At 36.6% G+C, this 17,500-nt stretch overlaps 1 protein-coding gene across 6 annotated transcripts in view; it reads right to left on the bottom strand.

Annotated features, from left to right (window-relative positions):
• The window catches only part of LOC138042935 (mucin-17-like), a 30,893-nt gene extending 14,494 nt beyond the window's left edge, over positions 1-16,399 (bottom strand). The window contains exons 1-9 of one of the 6 annotated variants that reach the window (XM_068889006.1): positions 16,258-16,391; positions 15,818-15,927; positions 12,241-12,655; positions 11,490-11,609; positions 8,470-8,547; positions 7,514-7,629; positions 7,024-7,267; positions 6,716-6,938; positions 1,621-1,686 (exon numbers count right to left, since the gene is read on the bottom strand). In XM_068889006.1, coding sequence (XP_068745107.1) covers positions 1,621-1,686; positions 6,716-6,938; positions 7,024-7,267; positions 7,514-7,629; positions 8,470-8,547; positions 11,490-11,609; positions 12,241-12,655; positions 15,818-15,885 — 1,330 coding nt within the window. In that variant the 5' untranslated portion in view covers positions 15,886-15,927; positions 16,258-16,391. Of the gene's footprint in view, positions 1-1,620; positions 1,687-6,715; positions 6,939-7,023; positions 7,268-7,513; positions 7,630-8,469; positions 8,548-11,489; positions 11,610-12,240; positions 12,656-13,464; positions 13,617-15,277; positions 15,464-15,817; positions 15,928-16,257 lie in introns of those variants that run through there. The other 5 variants (XM_068889011.1, XM_068889038.1, XM_068889018.1 and 2 more) reach the window with 5 other exon arrangements.
• Positions 16,400-17,500: the final 1,101 nt, after the last annotated feature.

The following is a 17,500-nucleotide window of genomic DNA, read 5'->3' as shown; positions in this document are numbered from 1 at the left end:
CAGTAGTTTTATCTCCATTTCATATTCATCCTTTTTCCACTGCGGGAGTGCGGGAGCAGTAGTTTTATCCCCATTTCATATTCATCCTTTTTCCACTGCGGGAGTGCGGGAGCAGTAGTTTTATCCCCATTTCATATTCATCCTTTTTCCACTGCGGGAGTGCGGGTGCAATAGTTTTATCCCCATTTCATATTCATCCTTTTTCCACTGCGGGAGTGCGGGAGCAGTAGTTTTATCCCCATTTCATATTCATCCTTTTTCCACTGCGGGAGTGCGGGAGCAGTAGTTTTATCCCCATTTCATATTCATCCTTTTTCCACTGCGGGAGTGCGGGTGCAATAGTTTTATCCCCATTTCATATTCATCCTTTTTCCACTGCGGGAGTGCGGGAGCAGTAGTTTTATCCCCATTTCATATTCATCCTTTTCCCACTGTGGGAGTGCGGGACTGCAGGAGCCATAGATTACCAGCTCAAACTTTCATCGACTTCGGGACTGCAGGAGCAAGCGTTCAATGTCACGCAATCGTGGCCGGGTATTCTGAAGTTGCTCCCAAACTTTTAGTGCGAAGAATTTGCGGAAAGGTCAGAAACTACATGTACGTCTGCATAATTATTTTCACCATTGACGGGCATCTTGGTATGTCAACAATCCAAACTCCAGTTTCGGCAACGAAAAGGTCAAAATAACGATCAGGGGTCAGCTACGGGATGACTAGTGAATGCGAAAAGAAATTTAAACTTTGTTGGCTCATTTCGAAACTCACAATGACCAGTTGACAATGCTCTTCAATTCAAATGTTCTGGTGAGTACGTGGAGTTGATCACAGGAATTAAATATTCATTTTATCGTCTGTCTATTGTTTCGTGGAACAATGAAAATCACAGCTAAATACAAGTTTGAATAACAAAAGAAAAAACGCGCATCAAATGCGCGTTTAGATACGCGCATTTAAAAACGCGTGTGCGCAAAAAACGTGCGTGCGTTTTGCGTCTGCGTAGGACGCATATTTCTGGTCTGCACTGTAGGTAGGTAAAGTCTGCTATGAGCCTAGAAGGCCCATCAGGCCGGCGCTTATCTCCGGCTTCTGTAGCATGAAGCGACTAGGAGCATTTCTACTCCCCCTGGATGGGATGCCAGTCCACCGCAGGGTTACCCCCAGCATTAAATTCACTGGTGCCCATTTATACAACTGGGTGGAGAGAGGCACCGTGAGAGTGGCCGGGGACATTATGTTGTGTTCTTGGGCAAGACATACCCCTCTTACCTAAACTACAATTAATAATGTTTGATGACCTATTGTCTTTTTCTTGATTGTACTATGTAGCATAATAACTGTGAAGCACAGCTGCAGTTTGTATGCCTCTTGGGGTTCTTGTTGTAATTGCAAAAAGCTGTCAACACAAACAGTAATATGGACAAAACCAATAGAAATGAAAAAGTTACTTGACCACACCTCTGTGATCATTCAACAACATTATACCATGCTTACATACAGGATCATCCAGGCAGATCACAATGTTACAAGTCAGCAGGGTAGTGAATATCTTCTAAGAAAGTCACGTCAACACATGTTTTTCTGATTACAAGCAGTGGATGAATTAAGTGTTAGAGTACTCACTGATGTTATCTGGGCTGTTAGATGGAGAATCATCATCAGTTATTGATGACCTGGATATATTACGTCCTAAAAATTAATGGCATTAAGGGAATGAGTATGTTAGCCACCTAAATATGACAGGATATGTTGACTTTCTTGTAAAATGCACCTATAGGTACTTGAAGGATGAAACTTTGAAGGTGAAGTTGGTTTAGTAGGAACAAAAACATCACTTTCATTTCTCCATACAAGCCTGCAAATAACTTTTTGCTGTAAGCCTGTCATATGTCAGGCCAGGGACAAAGTTTGACCTGACATGCAGCCTCCACACTAATTAAGTGGGATGCCTGTGGCAGAACACTTTATAAATTGCCCGGCATCTCATTTTCATTGCCTTGTTTTCCCATTTTTTAATTTTTAACGGCTTTTTCAAATGGTTCAAATCCCTTGCATTGACTGTAGCTGTTAGCAGCCAAAACCTGGTAGCCTGCTACATGTATTTGACTGACAGGAAAATCCTTGTGTTTCGTGATTTAAAGTGGTACTACGACCAAAAAAAAATTTTGTTTTTCCTTTGGATTTCAAAACTATGTTAACTAAACACTAACTCACCCAAGTTTAAAGTTCTTATTTTAAAAAGACACCTGTTTATTTTAGCTGGAATTTTCTTATTCATTGGTCCGCCATTACTAACTTCAAAATCTTGAGAGAGCTGGGTCGCGGAGAAAATGACGTCAAACACTCACTAGTTTAAGAATGCAATGCGTGTGTACGTGGCCTAAATAATATGCAGCACGGGAGTTTCGGGCTTTCAGACTTTTCAACTCGTGTTTTGCATATATAATAAATTGCGTTTACACGCTGAAATTTTAAGCTAGTGAGTAAATGACGTCATTTTCTCTAGATCCAACCCTCTTAGGTCCAATCGGCCAACTTTGAACGTGAGTAATGGCCGACCATGAAATCCAAAACTTACACTCAAAATAAACAGCATTTGGATAAAAATCAAAGCTCAAAATTTTGCCAGTATAAGGTGTTAAGCGAACACGCTTTCAAAATCAGAAAAAAAAAAGGAAATGATTTTTTGATCATAGTACCACTTTAAAGAGCATGATTGGAATCACATGCAAGGTCTTACATGTATGAGGTAAATTAAATCACTTAATGTTAAATCAAGATTCACGTGGGAAGACACCACTGTTGCTATTCAAATTATTCTTCATAATGTGAATGTATGAAATATTCATGTGCATGTGTATTTTCCCGAAGTGAATTACTGACAGAAAATCTTAGGAGCATGGAAATTATGCGACATGTTTATGATGCACAGTGTTCATTTTAATCAAACTGGAACAAAAACATTGTTTAAGATGGGCTGAATTATTTCACACTTTAATTCATAAAGCATTCTCCTCCAGCAATCATTTTATACATTGATTTTGTCTACTAAATTCAGCTCACTAGTGACATTTTCTTCTTTTACATTAAACAGTGTTTAAAATTTAAAGAGATGCTGTTGTTATTTAATCAACAAATGTCATTAGAGTTTTCATCGAAGCGATCATGACTTGACTGGAGAAGGAAACATTTTTGACATTGTAATTTGAGCAAAATAAAAATTGGCATCTAGATGGTTTCCACAGTGATATCATCAAATTACAAAATGAAAATAGTGAGCTCTGCCAAATTTTTATCTAAATCTGGTCATAAATTTCTGGGACACATGATGCCATACATCAGTTCACCTTTTACCCCCTTTCAAGGGACCGTTCATTTTTTATGAGGAAGGGGGGGCTGGTGGGATTTGGGGGGGGGGGGCACTAAAAAAAAATTGGCTTGAAAGGGGGGGCCAGCCGAAAAAAAAATGAAGCAAAGGGGGGGTTGGACGAAAAAATTAGATTAAAAATAGGATAAGAGATTTTACAAATTGAGGAAAAAATTGACCTCTTTCATTTATAACAAATATACTAAAACATTTCCAGGATATTCAAGAAAACTTCTCAACAGCTTTTTATATATTTTGTAATAACAGTGAACGTACCATAATAACAGTCTTGAATAGTAACAACTTTCTTTTCATTCATAAAAATGTTGTTGTCAAGTGCATATTAAACAAAGACCAATAATTTGAGTCCTGTAATTGGAACTGACCTCGTTACCAGGGCTTTTCCTGAGAAATTTAATGGGAGGGGCATGAAACTACTACAAGGTGTCCAATTCATCATTTTCGACGTTCTCTTTGATCTCGTCGTCGCTATCTTCCTCTTCTTCTTCCTCCTGTTCTTCTTCGTTGTCTTCCCCTTCTTCCTCTTCTTCGTCGTTTTCTTCTTCATCTTTGTTCGTGTCTCCGACGTTTGAGCTATAATCTTCAGGATGCAGGAAACAATACATCCTGTTTCTTACTTCTGGCTTAAGGTTGGTAATCAGCCTGCTTCCTGCCGCGTTGCTAAGTAGTTTGATGGCAGTAGGTGAGTGATGAATGCTGCTTCCCGTGTTAGCAACACTGCTGCTACATCTTCAACGTTTATGCATGCTTCCGGGATTGTCAGGGAGGGAGGATAAAGAAGACAACTGGGAAGCTCTTTTGCAAGGGGATTTGCAACGCAGATATGATACACGCGTCGGACGTTGTTTTCAAACCGTTTGCGTTTTCTGCTCTTCGATTTCCTACGGTTTTCTTTTAATTTTCTTTTTTTTGACACATAGTTTCCTGTGAGGCCCTTGAAGATCTGGTCGAAGGTCTCCTTCTTTTTTTCGAGGTTTTCTAATTCCCCTGAAACATTTAGCAGCTTTGCTTCAATCCTAGCGATGTGCTCCACATTGAAGTCATGGTGGAATTTCTTGTCATGCTTCAGGGTAATGCCATTCGCCTGGAAGAGCATGGAGTCATGATCACTGAGAATTTTTAACAGCCCTTTCAGTTTCTCAACAGCCTCTTTGTGTTCTTTTATAACGTAGTTCAGTCTCCGTCCATCACTTGGTCTTAACTGGTACTCTGGTTGTAGCAGTTCTCCTAACCTCTCCGAGCAACCATCTGCCCTTTGAAAAGCGGCCTCCTCTGACATCAAAAGATCAAACTGCCTGGATCGTTCAGCAGTGAATCGCTTTTTAAAGGATTCGTCGCTTTCACCATCCTTTCGCATCTTGGTGTGAGATTTGGAGACAAATTCATTGTGCAACCAAAGTTTGTGGTTGACTATCTCCAGCATCTTGAGGTCATGGAGTTCAAAAAAAAGAAGAGACTGGAGGAAAGGGCAAGGGAAAGTAGGGAGGCAAGAGAAAAGTCCTATGAAGATTATCATTGGGTTAATTTGTGTGAAGATGCCACCAAGCTAAAAAAGCTCCGTGTTCCAGAATTGAACAAATACTTAAAACATCATGGGCTATTAAAACAGCATCAGAAGAGCAACAAGAATGACAAAGTGAAGACAATTATGGGACACTTCTTGCGAATGAATACGCTCAGAACTGGACAAGCCGAAGTGGGAGGCAGGAATGAATCAGGTCAACTAAACAGCAGTGATGAAAGCAATGAGGGAGAGGAAACTGATGATGCCCCTGACTCTGAAGACGACTCAAATGATGTCGTTCTTGCTCTTATCGCCTCAGATGAGGAATACGCAGACGAGCAGCCAGCTACAACACGCTCAGGACGAGCTGTAACAAGAAGAGCAGAAATTGACTTTTCATTCTTTTGAGTGATTTGTTAAAAGCAGCTTTCTAGCTTTCAGGTTTCTTTCAATAAATTATGTGAAATGTAACAAAACGAAATTTTAATGCTGCGGTAACTTTTAACACCATATGTATTTTTTATTCAAGGGGGGGGCCTTCCAAAAAATTACTCAGAGGAGGGAGGGCTAGGAGAAAAAAAAATCGGAAATTGGGGGGGGGGGGTCACACAATTTTCAAATTCCACTCCTCCAAATTCCACCAGCTCCCCCTACCCCATAAAAAATGAACGGCCCCCAAAGTTGTAGAAAAATATATATATTTATTGTTTCCATGAATGCCCAAAGTTGTTGTGCAATCAACATTGATATGGGGGGAAGGGGTTGTATTATGGGTCAGTGTGACCATCTTTTTGGCTGGGATTGTAGAAATTAATCTTTTTTCCAGTTCTGTAATGTTTTTTGTTTTGAAGATTTCTGAATTGTCACCTTGTGTCACACCATGATACAGAGATGGTTGAAAAACATGTTTCTTCCTATGATTCTCAAAAGTTTGAACATTTCAAGTACATTACAAGATGTGTTCTTACACACGTATTTTTTATCTCGTGAGCGGAAAAAAAGCGCTTTCGTGGCAGAGAGTGAACTCCAGCTGTTTTTGTTCATTACTGGCCGCCATATTGGTTGACCACGGATGGTCCACCAACATGGTGCATCGTGTGAAATGCTTTGGTGCATTAATAACCACAAACTATGTACAGTACTGCACATACCAGAGAATGGGAGAGGTGGTTTATATATTTGTCATTACAACATTTCAAGTTGTTAAGGCTTCCTTTATTGAATGCATGGTTTCGGATTTGTTTTTTGTTGTGTGACAATAAAAATGATCTAAACATGCACATTAACTGTACAATGCTGTTTTGGCATTCGATTCTTATGTTGTTGCTTTCTTTTTTGGTCATTCTAGTCGAACAAAATACATTTGTACAAATTCTGAAATGTTTCAGCTTTCGTTTGTGCATATGCAACGTTAACTTTTTGAATTTAGTTATTGAAGAGGCAGTGAGGAATGTAATTTGAATCCCAGAAAATTCACTGTAAAACTGGTCATAAAATCTTATCAGTCCAATGAAAACACAAACAGCACACATTAGTGGAACAGTACCGTAGTTGATTCCACAGTACATTGCAGTGTTACTTAATTTAAATCAACGTAAACGAGTTTTTGGAAACACCTCATGCAAATTTTGAAATCTGAAAAGCATGAATATAGGCAGGAGTGTTTACATTTTTGGCGCAGCATTACAAGTACATGTATGACGACATGAAACCCATCCTGCAAATGAAAACAAATCAAATTGAAAAGAAGTGTTGCCAAATAAGACAAAACTACACGTACAAAAAACCCATTACTGTTTAATCGGGTTCAGTGTCACCGGCAATACCTCTTTTATCCATCAGCCTGATTTGATTGACCTCTAATTCACTCACTGTGCTGGCCATGCTTAGAAATTCATGCTTGAAATCAATGTACTGCAATGAGTGATGGCGAGGGTTTAATCTCTCACGAGTACAAACCCTCATCACCAACTGCTTCATGGTCATGTGCAGAGAAACTCTGTAAGATTTCTGTGTGCCAGTGGGAAGAAGGATTTCAAGACGTTTGCTCTGAAATGGAAAAGGGGAAATCAATAACTGTTTCGTTAAAGTACGATAATATTAATATTTAATGAATGATGTATGACTTGTTCACCTCTTCACCATCAAAGTCCAGCAAGTCATCTAAGGAGTCAGATTCAAGCTCTGAACTTCCTCTTCTGTTGTCTGACAATCCAATTCTTATAATAGATATCTCCCGGATCTTTAGTAGGCCAACAGCTGTTCCAGAGTCAAAAGTAACTTTTCTTCCACCAGTTCTTGGCACAGACAGTTGATGCTTTGCAGTATCGAGATTTTCTTTTTTACAAATCAGGTCAAAGAGTTCACTCATTGTTAACCTAAAACGTCCAAAGTGAGGTTAGTTTAAAATAAGTGTTTGATATGAATGTATTCATGCTACTCTTATAACTAAAAATTTAGAGTATATATTACTAACTAAACTTGGTTCATCTGTAAATATTATTGTTTTGTCAGTCTGATTTATGAGCAGTAAATTAACTTGCAGTTAGCAACTTTCAACATTTTCAAAAATGAAAAAAAAACTTTAATTAAGCCAATAACTAATGGTAGCCATATATACTTACAAGCCAGGAACAGACATTATTGTTGTTTGTTTGTCAGGCAACTTGATTATCAGTGACACTTTGGTGTGATGTATGTCACTTGATGACGTAGGATCTGACATCTGCTTTATAACAGCCTGTAAACAGAGATAATGATCAAGCCTAGTAAGCAATACACAGTCTTTATTTTGAGTGGTGTACAGTGTTTGTCTGCATTTCTATCATATTCAGGGCTGTCAACCCTCCCAGATAAACCAGGAGACTCCAAATTTTGGGCCATATCTCCTGGTCTCAAGATTACCGTCTGGAATCTCCCGATTTGTCATCAATTTTCTAGAGAGAATTGACTTTCACAACAATAAAATTTCTAATACTTTGTGTTGTTTGAGTTACTTTAACATAGATAATAACAAAATTCGAACTTTTCATAAACTCCAGTAAACCGTTCATTGCTATTTAAGCACTAAATAGAATGTGATTGCTCCAAAATAAATTAATCAAATTAAATGTTTCAATGCCAATATGTCATCTTTTTCGTGCATTTTTTTGACTTTTTTCCTAGATTGCATGAGGTCTTGTGTACTTTAGTCAAATCGTGGAGACTGAAGACGTTGATTGACTTTAGTTCGCTCAAGAAGGTGTTTTTAGGACTTGTAAAGACAAATGTAGCTGAAAAAATTGTAAAGATTCCCGATTTAAAAATGGAGTCAATAAGTAGTTTCTGCGAAAAAGACGTAATGCGAAATCACCAGAAATGACGTCACAAGCTTTATGACGTCATCTAGTACCCCATCCCTATCAATTCTCAATATTTGAAGACTTTAGGGATTGACAGCCTTACATATTTATACATCACATCTTGATGACCTCTCAACTTTTGTGATAAAACACAAGTGCTGCAGCTGCTCATACTGCAACCAATCTCTACAAAAACATTGTGTGGGTAAGTAAGAGATCAAAGTTAAAAATCCCTGTACCTTTCTCTCAAGCTGCTGCTTCATGAGTTGGGCTGCTTTGGCTAAAGTTGATGCCATTCTCTTCACTGTATTGAAGAACTAAAGAGGCAGAAGTCATGCAATACAAGAATGTTCAAACATTGTCAAATATAAATAGATTGCATAATAACTGAAAGTAACATGTACATGGATAAAAATACTCTTCTAACAGCCTCTCTCAAAATTACAACTGTATTTCAAATGGCCATGCAGTTGACACAGTTTTGATGAAAACAAATTAGCGTATAGGTAAATAAGAACCACTCACACACGAGACATGCACATGAACTGTGTGTGGTACGTTTGTAACCTCTGAGTGACACATTAATCTCTGTATTCCCAGTCTGTGTAAACATTAGATAGATGAAACAAACCTTATTTACTCTCACCAAGCAAATAATAATCATTTAATTAACTCTCCCCCATGTGAGAGTGAGACATGGATTTTACTCTGGCGAATACCAAGAATATTTTACAAGCCAAGTGGGGGCACTGTGGGTGTGAATGGCCCGGGTTAAACTTGTACTTCACAGACATACCGTAAATTATCACTATGCTGTAAGTTTACCAATGAATTAATGAGCCAAGGGGCCATTTTGATTGTGCCTTCTCCTCAATGCATTTTACTTGCTTTTAATGAAGTAATCAAAGATATTTTATTCTCTTCAAGTTTATTAACAAGAATCCATGAGGTCCTCTTTTAATGAAGATAATAAAAACAATGACGCTGATTTAACATTGATTGTTAATAATACATGTATATTCAATTGTTGAATATCTTTATAAGCAAAGGTTTCATAAAACATAAACAAGTAAAAATCAGCGATAGGAAAGAACGATGTGTCAGAGACATTGTGACACCATTTTCAAGTTCAAATGCAATATTAAAAGATAAACCATCAGAAAATTTGCTCAAGATTAAAATGTACTTCTTATAATCAAATATGCAATATCATGCAAATAGTTTTGCTTGAATTGAGTCCAACTGGACCGACTTGAGAGATGGTGTTAATTCTGTAATTATCAGCAATACGTGCAATAAACAATCAAATTTATTCATGCACTTCTCAAGAATGGAAAAGAGTCTGTTTGGGTCTTTTGGGACCATACAGTACTAGTGTTTGTTAATGAAGTGTTTGCCAGTGAAATAGGACTGTTTAGTGTGTGGCAGCTATGCATTGGTGCAAGTGCCTGAGAGTATAGCCTACATAACTTGCACAAGTCACATTGAAATTTATAAACTACTGTCACGTGGTTGGTTAACAATAGGCAGTTTTTTTTTCACATGCACTTTTATCTCCCTGGATCTTATCACTGAGAAAAACCGGTTGAATGACTGTGTGGGTCTTCAGGCTCAGGTCTTTCAGCTACATGTGGACTACATCGGCCGAATCCTGGTCTTTGAAGGGCAGGACTACTCAGCCCATTGAGTTCTCTTTTGGGGCAGGTATTGGCTGTAGGTCTTCAACTTTAGAGGCAACAAATGACCTGACTGTAGAGTAATAAGGTGTTGTGGATATTTCAGCCAGGAGAACACTGCCCTCAGTTTTTGTTATTGATAAGATCCAGTTAGAGATAAAAGTGCATGAGAAAAAACCACCTATTGTTAACCAACAACCTGTAGTTTATAAATTTCAATGTGACTTGTGTGATGCACGTTATACAGGTTTAATACTCTCAGACACATGCACCAATGCATGGCTGAACACACTAGTTAGACAGTCCCCTTCCATTGGCAAACACTTCATTAAAGAACACTGTATTGTGCCAAAAGACCTTAATAGACACTTTTCCATTCTCAGGAAGTGCACGAAATGCTGCTAATTAGAGAATTGACCCATGAGGGTGACACTTAATAGATTTTACTCTCAAGACTGTCTAACGATTTTACTGGTCAAAAGGGGGTGTCCTAGGGAGTTTGAGGTGTGAATGGGTTAATCTCGAGTGAATTTTCTGACTGCTTATCTTATTGCACTTGAACTTGAAAATAGTGTCACGATGTCGCCAAAACGTTGTTCTTTCCTATCACTAATTTTTACTTGTCTTGAAAGCATACATGGCTTGGAGTGCTGTACTTTATTTAGCATTACATGAAAAGAAGAAACTGCTGGTCAAACATAATGACCCAAAATAGCAGTGATTTGATCAGATCAGTAACGTACAATTTAAGATTGAGCACACATGTAATAATTATTTAAACAGACCCAAAATCTGAACAAAGCTTCAACTGAAACATAAGGTAATACAAAAATTTTTCTGCAGGAAGAATAAAGTTACAGGCCATTATTTTTCTTAGTTCCTGGCTATTACCTATTAAATCCCTGTCATGAAATTAATATTTGTTTGAAGTCCTGGGCCCGGTTGTTCGGAAGCCAATTAACTTAATCCAGCATTAGTGTAAACATTAAATATTTTGTTTCATGTTTTCAACTTTTTGGTGAAAGTTTATTTTGCTTATTTTTGTTTTTCAACATTGACTTCTTGCAATGTAAAGTTTTGCTGAATATCAGCAATGCGGGAGTAGAGAAATAAACTCCTTGGTTAATTTTTAATATGGGATTAGCACTATATAATCAGCTTTTGAATAACCGGCCTCCCTTGTTATCAAATCCTGCATTACAACAGTAAATTATATACTGGTGATAAATCAATTTTTGCACACAAATATCAAGTTTAATACTTGCCCTGTGTAGGGTGTAAAACAGACAGCTTGTTGCTAAGCCTTCCTTTAGAAATGGAGACAACTCTCATTTGGCCGTTTCCAAAGTCAGTTGACATTTTGGTTTGTATGTTCTGAAAGTTATGCCTTTCAACAAAAACATGTAACTATTCACCTATTAGACCCAAATTCAGTAGATTTTTATAGCCTTCACTAGTTACTAAGTTAACAGTATTCCATGAATTAAGACAATATTGGTTAATTTGAGGTTCTATCAGTTTTTAAATGAAAACAATACCCAAAATGTTTCCCAATGCCTATCCAAACTATTCATGAAAATTACCTGCTCAGCTTGATCATCTTTCGAAAACCGCACACCAAATATGGATGAACCATCCTGCCACCTAACAAAGGTTGAATTTCTAGTGCAAGTTGTATTGCCCATGACTAGGTATTCCATAATCTAACAAAAAGAAGTAACATCATAAAGAATTCAAAGTCAACACTATTTTGTTGATATTCTATTAAAAAGGCAAATGGCTGCCTTGTTACATGTACATTAATTTTGTAGCTTCAGTGTCACTGAGTATTTTTTAGCTTAATTAAATCCAACAATAATTCTGGAAGCTTTACAAAGATAAAATTTCTAAATATTACTGGCATAAGATAAATTGCACAAAACTTAAATTTTTCAAGTTACATATATGCCTGACCCATTTCCTTACATGTACTTTAAGGTAATTTTGACTTTCTTTTAAAGACATTCAAGTAAATAGTTTGCACTATTAAACTTTACAATGATACCAGAACAAACAAAACCTTAAAGCAAATATTTGTTTTTAAAATACCTTGGGAGTCCATTATAACCAAACTATACAGCAAAACGTTTGACAATAATGAAATTTTTAACATTTTGTCCTTTCTTTGGTACTAAATTGGGTAAAATCATGTAAAATTTTTAATATGAGAAAGCTTATGTTACATCTTAAAGAGATTATAACACCTTAAAGTTTTGATTCTACTACTTTTACCACATATCCAGAGGATGCTTGATTACTTTCATACAGTCAGATAAAAATTTCACATTTACTGACCCTTCTTGAGTTCTCAACAGCAATAATCTTGAAAGGCTTGTTGGGATTTTCATGGCCTTGCACAAAACAAACAGGAATAAATCCATCTACTTCCAGTTTCCACTCCTTCTCAGTACTGACATTTGTGTAAAGCATTGCATAGAATGTTGCTAACAGTGTTTCACCACTATATGCAAAGGATGACTTTTGATCTTCAACAACGTTTGCGTGAACTACACTTCTGGAATCATGATCCAAGTTTATGTTCTCACCAAGTTTTCTGAAACCCAAACCTTGTGGTTCATTTCGCTGTTCCTTTGTACGACTTGAAACACCAAAGGTTGGAAAAGCATCTTCCTCAACCTCTTCATCCAAAGAATCAACTTTTCTGATCTTCTGAGTTGGGGGTGGTGGTGGTGGTTTGGAAGAATGGAGCCTGTGAATATCATCAAAACATTTAATTGTCACATTCAACCTGGAAGCCATCTTGTTCACCAAGCAAACAATTCCATTTCCTAATAATATAACTGATGGAAACGTTTATTTCCTCACACAATCCTCAGGTGATAATGCATTGAATGTTGGACTTTGCTTCAACACAGTTTCCTGCTGTCTCAAAAAACTTGTTTTCACTTTTGTCCCTTGTACTGAAAATTTCAGCAAATCAGTTTTGGTCAGAAAGACAGGGTACACACAGATGGCAATCAAATAATTTAAGATAGGTGCAACAACAGAATGTGAACCAGTATCAAGCACACAACATCTAATGTTGTTATCTTGTTTGCAAGCCTCTAAAATGTACAATTTTTCTTATCATGAATTTGTATGGTACATCAAAATCATGAAAAGTTGTGATATCCTTGATGTGTAACTACACTAAGATTAAGAAAAGGTGCTAAATTGATGGTTAATCTATTATGAAGATAATAAGACAATCAAAGGCATACATCTAAATCAAATATAAGGAATGAAAGCATAGCTTCAAAAGTTATACAATTCTTAGAAAATGTTTTAATACAAGAAAGTCAAAAAGTCTCAAAGTTGTAATTCAAGTCTTAAAACATAAATCGGATTACACAAGGACAAGGGTAACAACAGTATCCTCTGATCCCTTTACACAATGGATGTAAAACTTTGATGCCAACATAACTGTGAATAGATGACTCGAAATTCTACAAGAAAACAGACAAAAATCCTCCGGTTTAAAATGTCAAGTATCTATCGAATTCTACAATTAAATATTACCATTTTTTCATCACAACTGAGTGCCTGCCTGATACTCTCTGACTTATGACACAGGAAGGAATTATTCAGCAATCATTCTAAAGACTAAAAGCTCAAAGATCTTAAAGAACAACATAACGCATGTCAACACTTGAAAGTGATATTTCATATTCAAGCCAAAAGACGGTTTCCCTGCATTTTTTGTTACCAAATCAGGTAAATATCAATAAAATGAGCCAGCACCAATATCATTCAACAAATTTTTTATTCTTGTACTTGGCATCATAAATCTCACAGGGTTTACCTATGTATGATATCTGCAACCTGGAAACATGCAAAATACGCTGTAGTTTTAGCATCAGATTTTTGGAATTACTTATTATTCTCAGAATTTGATGGTGAATGCAGCCATAATATTATAAATAATTCTTGTAAATTTGATGATCAGAACTTCTTTTATAGTATAGTCTGGGATTAGGCTCCTCTCTTATGGCTGAATAATATATCTAATCTTTTTATATTGCTCTCTCTTTCATCTCTTAAACTACACACCTATCATTCTTACTCTAGGTTAAATACAGGAGAGATAATGGAGGCTTGGGATTATTTTCTAAATCGCATGATTGTGCATAATTACTTTTGATTTGAGTATCCTGGGGAATTTGACAAATGAATTCTCAACCTCATCAAAAAATGAAGTTGAATTTAAGGAAAAACTGATTAATGTAATACCCATCAATAAACTGATTGATTGTCATTATTTTACTCTTACTTATTATTTTGGTAACTGGTAACCTAAAAAATAAAAAGGAAATTGAATTGAAAGCAATGTTAACTAATTTTCACATACCGGTATAAATTTATATACATTTTTAGATTCTCTAGGATTGTGTTTTTCCTATAGGTTTGTACCTGCAACATCTATTGTAATCATGAATAACATTCAAAACAGACAAAAAAATTCAACAGCTAGCATTTTGCCTAATGCTTGCAGAAATCTTTGTCACAAACATTTATCACTGATCAGAACCTTTAAGCATGCACCCACACTTACATTGAAGTCCTTTCTACCCCATCTCCTGGGGCACTTCACTAATGCATTTGCAACACATCATGCATAATAAAAAAAGAATTACAAGAATTTTTAAAGCAGAATTAGATGACCCAGAAGAGACTTATTCCATTGCAATGTACATCTCTATAAATGGCAGGAATAGAGGCAAGATATGCACAAATTAAAAAAAAAAGAAACAATTCCTTTAGTTAGCTTCTCTTAAGGTTTGGAAATTGAATAGCTTCTTTTCCATCTAGATTACCAAAACATGTCCAATACAATTCTCACAAAGGTCATACACCCCTTAAGGCATTACAAATACTTGAAATACTTCAACAACAACCAGCTGGGAGCATCTTGTTTTACTGAAGGCCATTAAGCTTAGTAACAAAACAGTCATACCTTGCCGGCTTTTTGGACCAAGTTCATGGTCTGCTGGACACATTTTGAATTGACAATAAATAATTGCACTCACGAGCTGCTGGGTTAGGAGCAGCATTTAACATCTACAGAATGCTAGTTTGTCCCTACATGTTTGCAATTTGCATAAAAAATAATTATTTTCATGAACAGCCACTTCCATTTCTTAGCCTCATAAATTGTACAAGATTTTTATTACATTTCTTTACTTGATCAGTGAAAAAAAAAAAGGTTACAAAACGATTACCTATACTTACAAATTCAAATACATTACAATATATACAAGACAATAAAAATAAAGGAGAAATCACGAAATTAGTATGTTATATGTGGTCACTCCACTATACTACGTACACTTACCAAATTGACCAAACTTTCAGACGATCACCTACTGAACTAAATTTGTGAGTTGCGTACATTTTCTTCTGCCTTCTGATCGCGATAAATAGGACTTTCAAGAACCTTTCAAAAACTACTCTAGGGAAATCCCAGATATAATTGCAGTTGCTAATAGATTTATTGTTCCTGCGTGATGCGACACGTACATTTGCGTCGCAAAAGCAACAAACACGATGAATGAAGTTACTTATATCGTCCAAAAAAAGGATATTGACGGACCACAAAGAAACCTCTTGGAAGCTACACGAGTGCGTGTTTAAATATTGGAAGTAAGGATAATTTTAAACCTCACAATGAAGCCTATATCACATAAGGCTAAAACCAGTAACTCCATTTGACGTAAAATTTAATTAAAGCATGAGCAAAATATATCGCACGCGCACGGCATTAAATTAATATCTACCTGTCATCACATTTCTCACACACCCTTTCTCCAACCGATCGACTGCCATTAGTTAACATGATCAGGTATTTTTGAGAGCAGAACAGAACAGAACTCACCTTCGAGGAGGTTCTACTAGTACCCCTGAAATAGAAGGGTCCATTTTAACGAGCGTCCACTGCTTCATTCATATCTCCTCGCTCAAGTTAATGCAATCCCTCCAGCTAAACTGAAAAAAACAAAGTTACAAGAATCTTTAAAATCCTCGGAGGTTTCTTACAAAGCCTATCAAAGTTAACTTCAGCATTTGCGACCGTGACATCATCACGTCAAAGGTCCGAACCGTCACTCTTCTAACTTTCGAGGAGTTACATACGAAAAACACCAAAAGTAAGTGTAAGACATCCTTCCCTGAGAAAACCTTTACAACCAGACCGTAAATTCAAACCCTATAAGCTTAATTAAGAAGACTTAATTGACCTAGCTACCTTCGACTGTACACTTGAGCTTAACTTAAATCATGTTTACAACTTGGAATCCAATTTTAAAACTCTCACACCTTCCTTTTTGTCCATGCAGCCTTCAAAGATTCAGTGTTTTAAATTCGTTAGCATTGCCAAGAACGTTTTGCATATGCAACTCGCAATTCGTTTCCAGAAAAGTCCACAGTTCGGGGAGACCTATGAAATGAATGGGTCAACGAGCACTCAGTCCCTAGGGACAAGGCAAAAAGATGGGGAGTTGGGTTAGTGTCCTTAGGGGAGGGCACGGTCAATTTAAGCGTCACAACCACGAAAACTAATAAAACTTTTTAAATTTTTATTATGACTATAAAACGTCTGTACTTTTTGCGAAAATTAAACAAAACTCCATTCATATTGATATAAAATGTCTGAATATTAAATATATTCCTTTAAATTTGAACCAACATCTTCAGTGATTCATAGGGGCTGCATGTCTCTAAAGTGCAGTCTGGACTCTGCAGACCAGTAATCTGCAGACTAACCCTGACCCTTTTAGGTTAACAATGCTATCTGGAAAGTTCAGACTAATCATTTATTTCATGCATCATTTTTGGGTTAGGGTTAATCTGCAGATTTTTTGGAGTTGAAAAAACTGACCCCTAGTCCGATGGACTTATTATACCATTAATGCAATTTCAAGTGAGTACTATTGATCTTAAGCAGCATCACAATTAGTGCTAAGCCTAAACATACATTTAAAATGGCGTCGGTCACCAGTATTTAAGTCTAAGAACGCATTTTAAAAAGGTTAGCTTTTGATAATCGGTGTGATGGCTGATTACTTGATGAAAGTGAAGTTTGCAGAGTCCAGTCTGCACTTTGGCCTTGCTGGTCATGGCAGTGCAGTTCATTTTATGTAGTTTTACCAATCACTTGTCCCTACTCGCCATGCAAGTTACGTTAATACAAAAAAAATTCTTAAAACAACACAAATCAAATTTTTGTGACATTAACAGCAATACATCTTTGAAAATTTGTTAGGCTGAACAGTTTTCAAAAATCCCAATTGCTATCCTTTTTTATTTTCAAATTTTTTTCATCTCTACCTCCTGTTGTATTTGCTGTTTCATTCAAACCTTCCCTCAATGTTTTAAGTAGTTATTTTACCGTTCGCTTTGTTTGGTTGCCAGTTACCAGTTGCTGAAATTGGCTAAATTTTGTGACACAGCCCCTTTAAATGAAGTACTTTCAGATGAAAAAGGGATGATTCACCTTCATCCCAAGCAAGCAAAAAGGGAGCTTTGTTTGTGATGCAATGCTAAATGCACTTAATTAAGA

The sequence above is a fragment of the Montipora capricornis genome, chromosome 1, assembly GCF_036669925.1.
Source record: "Montipora capricornis isolate CH-2021 chromosome 1, ASM3666992v2, whole genome shotgun sequence".
Classification (NCBI taxonomy): Eukaryota; Metazoa; Cnidaria; class Anthozoa; order Scleractinia; family Acroporidae; genus Montipora; species Montipora capricornis.
This window is presented reverse-complemented; position numbering and strand designations above follow the sequence as displayed.